The sequence below is a fragment of the Pongo pygmaeus genome, chromosome 4 (assembly GCF_028885625.2).
Source record: "Pongo pygmaeus isolate AG05252 chromosome 4, NHGRI_mPonPyg2-v2.0_pri, whole genome shotgun sequence".
Classification (NCBI taxonomy): Eukaryota; Metazoa; Chordata; class Mammalia; order Primates; family Hominidae; genus Pongo; species Pongo pygmaeus.
Window position 1 is genome coordinate 142,938,724 of NC_072377.2, and position 12,008 is coordinate 142,950,731.

Genomic DNA, 12,008 nt, shown 5'->3' on the forward strand with positions numbered 1-12,008 from the left:
TTTGAAATAGATATAACTGATGGAAATCTGGGACTATTGTCTGCTTTTACCAAACAATATCTCTTTAGTTACTTTTCTTCTGCTTGATAAACTTAGAAGGGGAGTTTCTTCTGAGTGACCTTTCAAGAATCTTTAATTTTTAAAGTAAATCCAAATGGTTTACCAATATGGTGTGGATTCACTTAGCAAATGTTTATTGAGCATTTAATGTGTGCCAACCCTTGTTCTGGCCATTGAATATTCAGCAGTGAACAACAAAAAAATCAAATTTCAGCCCTCAGAAGGTTTGGGGAGGCAGACAGTAAATAAGGAAAAAAGGCCAAGCATGATTACATGCCTTTAATTCCAGCACTTTGGGAGGCCGAAGCAGAAGGATCACTTGAGACCAGCATGGGCAACATAGTGAGACCTTGTCTCTACAAAAAATTTTAAAAATTAGCCGACTGTGGTGGCACACACTTGTAATTCCAGCTACTCAGGAGGCTGAGATGGGAGGATCACTTGAGTCCAGGAGGTGAAAGCTGCATTGAGCCTTGATCGTACCACTGCACTCCAGCCTTAGAAGCAAAGCGAGGCTCTCTCTAAAAGAAAAAGAAAAAATAATAAATGATATGTCAGCTGATAATAACTATGAGAAAAATAAGGAAAGAGGATTGAAGTGTGAGGATGCTAGAGAGGCTACAGTTTTAAACAGGATGATCTGAGAAAGTGAGAGTTGACGAACAGCCTGCAGGAGGTGAAGGAATACACCACACTGTGACAGGTATTCCAGACAGGTGCAAGCATCCCAAAGCTGGAGTATTTCTGGTGTGTCTATAAATAGAATAAGCAAAGAAGGAAAAGGAGTTGAGGTGAATGAGTTAATAATGGGTCCACATTTTAAAGGGCTATTCCAAAGGCCTTGGTTTTTACTCTGATGAGAAGTCATTGGAGGCTTTGAGCTGACGAGTGACACTGATTAATGTTTTAAAAGGCCAGTTTGGCCACCTTTTTGAGAATAAGCTATGTAGAGGCAAGGGCAGAAGCAGAGAAGTTAGGAGGCTGTTGGAATTATCCAAGTGAGAAATGATGGGGCTTGGACCAGGGAGATGGTGATGGACATGATGAGAAGTAGTTGAAGATAGAGCAGACATAATTTTCTGATGAATTAGATGTGAAGTATGAAAGAAAGGACTTAAGGATGATTCTGTGTCTGGTTCTAGATATGTCTTTTGGCCTAAAAACAGGAAGAATGAGATTGCCATTTACTGATAAAGAGATTCTTTAGGGAAAAGCAGATTTGGGGAGGAAAAGGGGGAGTTTTAACTTGGCCGTGTTAAATTTGAGATGCTTGTTAGATTTTCAAAGGAAGATACTGAGAAGGCAGCTGGGGATGCAGCTCTAGAGTTAAGGGAAGGGGTCATACCTGGAGATATAAATTTGGATATCACCAGGTATTTAAAGCTGTCAGTCTAAGTGAGATCAGAGCATAGATAAAGAAGAATAGCAGTCCAGGGACCAAACTCTGGTACTCTCCAATGTTTAGAGGTGAGAAAGATGGAAGCAACTAGTAAAGGAGACTGAGAAAGAACAGCTAGTGAAGTAGCCGGAAAACTAGGCAGTGAGGTATCCCAGAAGACAACTAAAGAAAGTATTTCCAGGAAAGAATAATGAACTGTTTCAAATGTTGCTGACTTGGATCAGGGCGGTAGCTCACGCTTGTAATCCCAGGACTTTGGGAAGCTAAGGTTGAAGGATCTCTTGAGGCCAGCAGCTTGAGACCACCCTGAACAACGTAGTGAGACCCTGTCTCTACAGAAAATAATAATAATAATAATAATTTTTTTTTTTTGGGACGGAGTCTTGCCCTGTTGCCCAGGCTGGAGTACAATGGCATGGTCTTGGCTCACTGCAGCCTCCACCTCCTGGGTTCAAGCGATTCTCCTGCCTCAGTCTCCTGAGTAGCTGGGATTATAGGTGCGCGCCACCACGCTCGGCTAATTTTTTGTATTTTTGGTAGAGACAGGGTTTCACCACATTGGCCAGGCTGGTCTTGAACTCCTAACCTGAGGTGATCTGCTTGTCTCAGCCTCCCAAAGTGCAGGGCTTATAGGTGTGAGCCACTGCACCCAGCACAAAACAATTTTTAATAAAAAAGTAAAAATGTTGCTGACAGGTCGTGTTATATATGGACTAGAAGTGACTGACTTAGCAAGGTAGAATTACCTTATCAAAATAGTTTTGCTAGATTGGTAGAGGAAGTGCCTGATTGTAGGGAAGAAAATAAAAGGGAAAGGAACCTATGGCAATGAGTATAGACAACTCTTTTTTTTTTTTAGACGGAGTCTTGCTTTGTCGCCCAGGCTGGAGTGCAGTGGTGCAATCTTGGCTCACTGCAAGCTCCACCTCCTGGGTTCACGCCATTTTCCTGCCTCAGCCTACCGAGTAGCTGGACTACAGGTGCCCGCCACCACACCCAGCTAATTTTTTGTATTTTTAGTAGAGACAGGGTTTCACCGTGTTAGCCAGGATGGTCTTGATCTCCTGACCTCATGGTCCGCCTGCCTCAGCCTCCCAAAGTGCTGGGATTACAGGCGTGAGTCACCGTGCCCAGCCAAGTATAGACAACTCTTTAGAGGAACCTTGCTCAAGCGGATAAATGGAGGGAGGGTATGGCTTGAGAAGATTTTTGTGGTAGAAATTGGAGCAAATTTATATGCTGGCAACAGTGATCTGATAGAGAAGAAAATAGATGATGTTGAGAAGAGAGGAGAGATTTCGTGGAGAAATGTCTTTGGGTTGGGGAAAAATGATAGGATGTAGCAGGAGATACTGGCCTTTGCTGGTTCAGAGCAGCAGGAACTCATATGGAATACGTGGGCCAAGTTGCAGGGAAGTGTGGTAGTATCGTGGTGGGAGCTTGTGGCGGTTGTCTTCTGGCTCCTCTTTTCTCAGTGGAATAGAAAACAAGGTCCTCACAGGGGAAGTAATATTGGAGGTATGAATAGAAGGAAGGTATGAAAATAGGCATCTAGAAGAGGGAGTGTACCAAGAAACTGTATTGTGACTGTCAGGCAATATTAAGGACTCACCTGATGTAGGTAGACATGAATTTAAAGTATTAAAAGGCCAGGCACAGTGGCTCATGCCTATAATCCGGACACTTCAGAAGGCCGAGGTGGGTGGATCGCTTAAGCCCAGGTGTTTGAAATTGGCCTGGGCAACATGGCAAGACCCTGTCTCTACAAACAGTTTTAAAAAATGAAAAATTAGGCCAGGCCCAGTGGCTCAGGCCTGTAATCCCAGCACTTTGGGAGGCCGAGGCAGGCGGATCACAAAGTTGGGAGATCGAGACCATCCTGGCTTAACATGGTAAAACCCCGTCTCTACTAAAAATACAAAAACAAAATCAGCTGGGCGTGGTGGCAGGCGCCTGTAGTCCCAGCTACTGGGGAGGCTGAGGCGGGAGAATGGCGTGAACCCCGGAGGAGGCGTTTGCGGTGAGCCAAGATTGCACCACTGCACTCTATCCTGGGTGGCAGAGCGAGACTCTGTCTCAAAAAAAATTAAAAAATAAAAAATTAGCTGGATGTGGTGGCATATCCCTGTAGTCCCAGCTACTTGAGAAGCTGAGGTGAAAGGATTGTTTGAGCCCAGGAGGTCAAGGCTATAGTGAGCTGTGATGGCACCACTGTGCTCCAGCCTGGGTAACAGAACGCAGCTTTGTCTCCAAAAAATAAATAAATTGTTACAGTAAAAGTGGCTCTGTGTTGGCCGGGAGTGGTGTGGTTCATGCCTGTAATCCCAGCACTTTGGAAGACTGAGGCAGGCGGATCTCTTGAGGTCAGTAGTTCAAGACCAGCCTGGGCAACATGGCGAAACCCTGTCTCTACTAAAAATACAAAAATTAGCTGGGCATGGTGGCGTGCACCTATAGTCCTAGCTACTCAAGAGGCTGAGGCAGGAGAATTAATTCAACCCGGGAGGCAGAGGTTGCAGTGAGCCGAGATCATGCCACGGCACTCCAGCCTGCGTGACAGAGCAAGATTCTGTCTTAAAAAAAAAAAAATTGGAAAGTGGGTCTGTGTTTTTCTCTGGTCACATTCAGCAGTATGGGTGCAGGTGTAGAACAGGTGAATGGAAAAACTAAGAGCAACTCTGGGACAGCTTTTTAAAGAATCTAGACCTACTAAATGTTATGTTAACAAGCTTTACTATTAGCAGAGAATGCATACTGTTTTGGTCAACTGTGGTGAAAATTCTTAGTCTGATTCCTGTTGTCTCATTTTACTTCTGTTTAGGTCCCAGGAGTTTAGGTGTGTGTTAGTTTGCATTGCTACTGCGATTTACCATGTATTTGATCATGTCTCAGGTTGATCTTCACTCGAAAGGGGGTACTCCGTGTGGAGGGGTTTCTAAGCCCCCAGCAAAGTGACCCTGATGCCATGAACCTGTGGATTCCCTCTTCCTCCCTAGCAGAAGGGATAGATCTAGAGACCTCAAAATACATCCTGGCCAATGTTGGGGACCAGTTCTGCCAGCTCGTAATGTCTGAGAAGGAGGCCATGATGATGGTGGAGCCACACCGTAAGTCACCTTCTCACTTGTCTTCCAGGTGCTCCTAGTGAAAAACTTTTATTTTCTTTCACTTAACGGGAAGATTGGGGACAGTGGCAGATGGCATTTTCTGTGAATGAATTAAGACCGATAAGACTTCACTTTGTAGCAACCTGTCGTTGAGACCTTAACTATATCCAGCAGACCTCATTCTTTCAGTCTTTGGCAATTAACAAACCAAAAACTCCTTCTCTGCTTGCCTTTCATTTTTGTAGCACAGCAGCCATAACATCCATTTAAATTCCCATTTGGGTTTGCCTCACTCTGAATATTTTCAGTTTGCTTTAAACCAATTTGTATTAATAAACTCTATGGTTTGTACATAGATGGTGTGCTACTAGGTGCCATGTTTCATACCTAGAACCCACATTATTCATACATTTCAAATATTTCCATGTCTGTAAGATACTATGCCCTATTTTCCAGACTAAGAAAAATTATACTGTGAATTTATATCCTAAATTTCTTTTTTTTTTTTTTTTTTTGAGATGGAGTCTCGCTCTGTTGCCCAGGCTGGAGTGCAGTGGCGTAATCTCGGCTCACTCTAACCTCCACCTCCCAGGTTCACGCCATTCTCCTGCCTCAGCCTCCTGAGTAGCTGGGACTACAGGCGCCCGCCACCAAGCCCGGCTAATTTTTTGTGTTTTTAGTAGGGGCAGGGTTTCGCCGTGTTAGCCAGGATGGTCTCGATCTCCTGACCTCGTGATTCGCCTGCCTCAGCCTTCCAAAGTGCTGGGGTTACAGGCGTGAGCCACCGCGCCCGGCCCTATATCCTAAATTTCAAGACAGGAATCCTCTTATTTTTAAACTCCCCCAGTTAAAAATTTTTCAATTCCGGCTGGGCGCAGTGGCTCACACCTGTAATCCCAGCACTTTGGGAGGCAGAGGCAGGCAGATCATGATGTCAGGAGTTCGAGACCAGCCTGGCCAATATGGTGAAACCCTGTCTCTACTAAAAATACAAAAATTAGCTGGGCTTGGTGGCAGGTGCCTGTAATCCCAGCTACTCGGGAGGCTGAGGCAGGAGAATGGTGTGAACCCGGGAGGCGGAGCTTGCAGTGAGCCGAGATCGCCACTGCACTCCAGCCTGGGTGACAAAGCGAGACTCCATCTCAAAAAAAATATATATATATATATATATATTTTACAATTCCTTAAGTGACAACATGTGGCAGTAATTCCTTTTTGACAATAGGTTATATCCTGGTATTACCATGAGCTCTTGAAATACCATTATGTTATAAATAAGTTATACCGTCAGTCTGTTCAGAAATACTAGAAATTATTGTATTTAGTTTCTCCTACAATTATAGAAACACAGACTTTATGAATCTTTGAGTTTTATTGCTGAACAAAATAGCTTGAGTAGGGATCAGTGGGTCTGGGGTCTTTTGCTATTGGTCAGGATGATCAATGCCAATTCTGTTTCGTCTTTCCACCAGAGAAAGTGGCATGGAAGCGAGCTGTGCGTGGTGTACGGGAGATGTGTGATGTGTGTGAAACAACTCTCTTCAACATCCACTGGGTTTGTCGCAAATGTGGATTTGGGGTCTGCCTTGACTGTTACCGGCTTAGGAAAAGCCGGCCACGCAGTGGTAAGTAAACATTGTCCTGTGTAGCTCAAAAGGTAACCTGGAGGTATGTCCATGGTGTTGTGGGATTTGAAAATTGAGGCAGGAATGGGCTTATGCCTCTCTTTAGCTACTTGGCTTCATTCAACTTTGTTGTATTTTAAGACCTTAAAATGGCAAATACTTAGCCTAAGAAGGCTGAAACAAGACAAGAAGGATTATTCTTAATTTTTCCTTGTTTTTTTTTTGTTTTTTTTAAGGCAGGTTCTCGCTCTGTCACCCAGGTTGGAGTGCAGCAGCACAGTCATGGCTTACTGCTCCCTTGACCTCCTAGGCTCAAGTGATCCTCCTCGACCTCTCAGAGTGCTGGGAATCACAGGCGTGAGCCACCGTACCTGTGTTTTTTTTTAAATAACATCTTTATTGAGATATAATTCACGTGCCATAAAATTCACCCCTTTTAATGTGTACAAGGCTTAGCATGGTGGCTCATGCCTGTAATTCCAGCACTTTGAGAGGAAGACAGGAGGATCACTTGAGGCTAGGGGTTTGAGACCAGTCTGGGTAACATAGCAAGACCCCATCTCTACAAAATAAAATAAAATTAGCTAGCTAGATATGGTGGCACATGCTTGTAGTCACAGCTACTCAGGAGGCTGAGGCAGGAGGATCACCTGAGCTCAGAGTTTGAGGTTATAGTGAGCTTTGATCATACCACTGCACTCCAGCCTGGGCAACAGAGTGAGACCTGTCTAAAAATCAGTTAATTAAAGTAAATCTACAAGGTTGTACAGCCATTATCTAATTCCATTTTCATCACCCCACACCCCACCTGACAACCCATACCTAGTATCAGTCACTGCTGATTCCTCCTCAGCCCTCGGCATCCACTAGTCCACTTTTTTCTCTTTTTTTTTAGACTAATGCTATTTTAACAAGTAGTCTGCTTTTTGTCTCTGTAGATTTGCCTATTCTGGACATGTCATAAAAATAGAATCGGCCAGGCACCATGGCTTACGCCTGTAATCCCAGCACTTTGGGAGGCCAAGGCGGGCAGATCACGAGGTCAGGAGTTCGAGACCAGCCTGGCCAATATGGTGAAACCCTGTCTGTACTAAAAATAAAAAATTAGCCGGGCATGGTGGTGCGTGCCTGTAATCCCAGCTACTCAAGAGGCTGAGGCAGGAGAATCGCTTGAACCCGGGAGACGGAGGTTGCCGTGAGCTGAGATCACGCCGCTGCACTCCAACCTGGGCAACAGAGCAAGACTTCATCTCAAAAAAAAAAAAAAAAAAAGCAAAACATACACTATTGTGTCTAGTCTAGTGCATAGCTAAGTAACTTGCTAAACAGTTTGATTCTTCCAAGGCTTGCTTTACACTTTATTATGCCTTCTGTGACTAGCCCTTTTCACTTAGTGTAATGTTTTAAAGTTTCATCTGTGTTTTAGCACATGCGAACCATTCATTCCTTTGCATTGCCAAATAATACTCCTTTTTTGGATATACTTCATTTTGTTTATTCACCAGTTGATGGACTTTTGGGTTGCCTCCGCATTTGGCTATTATGAATAGTGCTGCTGTGAACATTTGTGTACAGTTTTTTGTGTGAACGTATGGTTCCATTTCTCTTGAGTGTATATATATATATATATATATATATATGTAGGAGTGGAATTGGCTAGGGCATATGACAATTCTACTTTTAACCTTTTGAGGAACTGCCAGACTGTATTCTAAAGTAGCTGCACTATGTTACAATCCCACCACTAATGTATGAGGGAATTTTCCACATTCTTGCCAACACTTGTCCTTTGTCTTTTTTGTTATAGCCATCACAGTGGCTGTGAAGTAGTATCTGATTGTGTCATTTTGATTTGCTTTCCCCTGGTGACTAACAATGTTGAGTATCTTTCCATGTCCTTTTTTTACTTTTCTATTCTTTTTTGTTGTTGTTGTTTTTAAGAAAGGGTCTCGCTTTGTCCCTCAGGCTGGAGTGCAGTGGCATCATCATGGCTCATTGCAGCCTCAACCTCCTGGGCCCAAGCAGTTCTCCCACCTAAGCCTCCTGCGTAGCTGGGACTGCAGGCATGTGCTACCATGCCCAGCTAATTTTTTTTGGTAGAGATGGAGTCTCGCTACATTGCCCAGTCTGGTTGCTAATTCCCAGGCTCAAGTGGTCCTCCTGCCTTGGCCTCCCAAACTGCTGGAATTATAGGTGTGAATCACTGTGCCCAGCCATTTGTTTATTTTCTTAGGAAAAAATGTCTATTCAAATTATTTGCTGACTTTGGTTCTTCCTTTATCTTATTACATGCCAAAAATCCTCCTTGCCCCTTGACTTTTTCATTCTTCCCTCTTCGGAGGTATAGTATAACCATTGTACAGTGGTTTAGAGTTTAGGCTACTGTGATGTGACACCTATTTCTACCTCTTATTTTACCAACTATTGTATCTTGGGCTAGTTACTTAATCTTGCAGAGCCTCAGTTTTCTTGTCTGTAAAACAAAGATATCAGTACTTCCCTCACAGCTTTGTTGTTTTGAATGAGATGTTGTATGTAACGTGGTTAGAATGGGACCTGACACCCACCAGGTATTCCATAAATGTTAGCTGCTAGAGTATTCTGCTCCTGCCCATGAAAGATTAACTGCCACAGGAATTGCCCTCCTGCCATAAACAATGAGAAAACTAGATAAAATATATGAAACCACAGTTTTTGACATTGAACAACAGGCAACATGGTACTGTTATCTCTAAGAGAAGGGAAAAAAACAAGGTGATCCCTACAGTTGCCCTGGCTTACTGCTTAGGCACAGTTTCTAGGCTATAGCAAGGGAAAGAGAACCATAACTGAAACTGGCAACCTTACTGACTAGAGACAGCGATGACAGTCTGAGAAGAGTAAGGCAAAGTGCTGAAAAGGCTGGAACTCTCTATAGAGACAGCCCCTCGGTTTTTTGCATATGTAGTAATCTGTGCATGAATGAGATGAAACTCCTCAAAGCCCAAGATGGAACCTTCAGAAAGCAGTTGACTGAATAATTCACAAAATTCATGATTTGTGTTCCCACCAGCCAGTGTGAAGAGTAGTGGGACTAATTTTGTCTCAAAATAAAAGCTATTCTGGAGCCTCCATAACAAAGTATAAAGCAAGCCTTGGAAGAAGCAAACTGATTAGCAAGTTACTTAATTGTGCACCACACTAACACCAAATACCCTTTAAAGGAATATTTAAAGGAGCAACATTCAAACAAAACCCACTACCCAGAAAAGTCACAAAACCTTGCATTTAATCAGTAATTATCAAGTGTGCAAAAATACCAACTTACATGACCAGTAAGCTGAGGAGGGATAATCAATCAATAGGAAAAAACCCCAGAATGATGGTGATAATAGAATAGAAAAGAACCGGCCTGGCACAGTGGCTCATGCCTGTAATCTCAGCACTTTGGGAGGCCCAGGCAGGTGGACCGCCTGAGGTCAGGAGTTCGAGACCAGCCTGGCCAACATGTTGAAACCCTGTCTGCACGAAAAATAGAAAAAATTAGCCAGGCATGGTGGCGGGTGCTTGTAATCCCAGCTACTCGGGAGGCTGAGGCAGGAGAATCACTTGAACCCGGGAGGCAGAGGTTGCAGCGAGCCAAGATCGTGCCATTGCACTCCAGCCTGGGCAACAAGAGCGAAACTCTGTCAGAAAAAAAAAAAAAAGTAGAAAAGAACCTTAAGCCAGGTATGGTGGCTCACACCTGCAATCCCAGCACTTTGGGAGGCTGAGGCGGGAGGATCACTTAAGCCCAGGAGTTCAATTCCAGCCTAGGCAATATGGCAAGACCCCATCTCAACCAAAAAAAAAAAAAAAAGAACTTTAATGTAGCTATTATACATCTTATAAATATGATTAAGGATTTAAAGAAATACATGATGTGATGAGGAGACAAAAAGAAGATATATAAAAGCCCAAATGAAAACTTCTAGAGATGAAAAATATCTCAGGTATTTACACCAGATGAGATTAACAGCAGATTAGATAATGTAGAAGAAAAAAAAAAGACTAAACTTGCAGACATGACAAAAGAAGCTATCTAAAACAAAGCACAGAGAAAAATGACCTACATTTATTAATTGAAGAATGCCTTGTAGAACTGCAGGAAATATCAGGTGGTCTGCCAGACACAAGTAGAGTTTCAGAAAAAGTGGGAGAGCAGAGGCAGAAAAAATATTTAAATAAAACCAAAAAATTTCCAGATTTGGTGAAAATTATGTAAACACAAAATTAACAAACTCCAAACAGTAGAAACATTAAGAAAACCACACCAAAGCACATTTTGTGTAGAGTAACAAAGATAAGAATGACAGCCTGGCTGGGTGCCGTGGCTCGTGCCTGTAATCCCAGCACTTTGGGAGGCCGAGGTGGGCGGATCACCTGAGGTCGGGAGTTCGAGACCAACCTGGCCAACATGGTGAAATCCTGTCTCTACTAAAAATACAAAATTAGCTGGGTGTGGTGGCACACGCCTGTGGTCCCAGCTACTCGGGAGGCTGAGGCAGGAGAATCACTTGAACCTGGGAAGCCGAGGTTGTGGTGAGCCAAGGTCATGCCATTGCACTTCAGCCTGGGCAGCAAGAACAAAACTCCATCTAAAAAAAAAGAAAAAGAATGACAGCCAATTTATCAGAAGTCCTGTAGGCCAGAAGACAACAGAAAACAATGGAATGAACTTTCTTGTTTTGTTTTGTTTTTTCCTTTTTTTTCTTGAGATGGAATCTGACTGTCTCCCAGGCTGGAGTGCAGGGGCGCGAACTCTGCTCACTACAACCTCCTCTTCCCGAATTCAAGCTATTCTCCTGCCTCAGCCCCTTCAAGTAGCTGGGATTACAGGCATGTGCCACCATGCCCTGCTAATTTTTGTGGGTTTTTTTGTATTTTTAGTAGAGACAGGGTTTCGCCATGTTAATTAATCAGGCTGGTCTCAAACTCCTGACCTCAGGTGATCTGCCCATCTCAACCTCCCAAATTGCTGGGATTACAGGCATGAGCCACCGTGCCCGGCCTACAAATTTTTTTTTTTTTTTTTTGAGACGGAGTGTCGCACTGTCGACCAGGCTGGAGTGCGGTGGTGTGATCTCGGCTCACTGCAACCTCTGTCTCCCAGGTTCAAGTGATTCTCCTGCCTCAGCCTCCCAAGTAGCTGGGATTACAGGTTCCTGCCACCACGCCTGGCTAATTTTTGTACTTTTAGTAGAGATAGGGTTTCACTATGTTGGCAGGCTGGTCTTGAACTCCCGATCTCGTGATCCACCCGCCCCAGCCTCCCAAAGTGCTGGGATTACAGGCGTGAGCCACCACGCCCCGCCACAGATATTTTTAAAAAGTAGCCGGGCATGGTGACACATGCCTGTGGTCGCAGCTACTTGGGAGGTTGAGGTGGGAGGATCACTTGAGCTGAGAGGTTGAGGCCGCAGTGAGCCATCATCACTTCACTGCACTCTAGCGTAGGCAACAGATTTGGAACCAACCGAAATGTCCAACAATGATAGACTGGATTAAGAAAATGTGGCACATATACACCATGGAATACTATGCAGCCATAAAAAATGATGAGTTCATGTCCTTTGTAGGGACATGGATGAAATTGGAAATCATCATTCTCAGTAAACTATCCGAAGGACAAAAAACCAAACACCGCATGTTCTCACTCATAGATGGGAATTGAACAATGAGAACACATGGACACAGGAAGGGGAACATCACACTCTGGGGACCATTGTGGGGTGGGGGGACGGAGGAGGGATAGCATTAGGAGATATACCTAATGCTAAATGACGAGTTAATGGGTGC

General features: G+C 43.9%; 1 protein-coding gene across 3 annotated transcripts in view; it reads left to right on the forward strand.

Moving 5' to 3' along the window:
- The window catches only part of KDM3B (lysine demethylase 3B), an 84,166-nt gene that overhangs the window by 40,636 nt on the left and 31,522 nt on the right, over positions 1 to 12,008 (forward strand). For all 3 annotated transcript variants that reach the window (XM_054488828.1, XM_054488830.2, XM_063665520.1), the window contains exons 10-11: positions 4,352 to 4,566; positions 6,039 to 6,191. In XM_054488828.1, the coding sequence (XP_054344803.1) occupies positions 4,352 to 4,566; positions 6,039 to 6,191 (368 nt within the window). The remainder of the gene's footprint in view (positions 1 to 4,351; positions 4,567 to 6,038; positions 6,192 to 12,008) is intronic.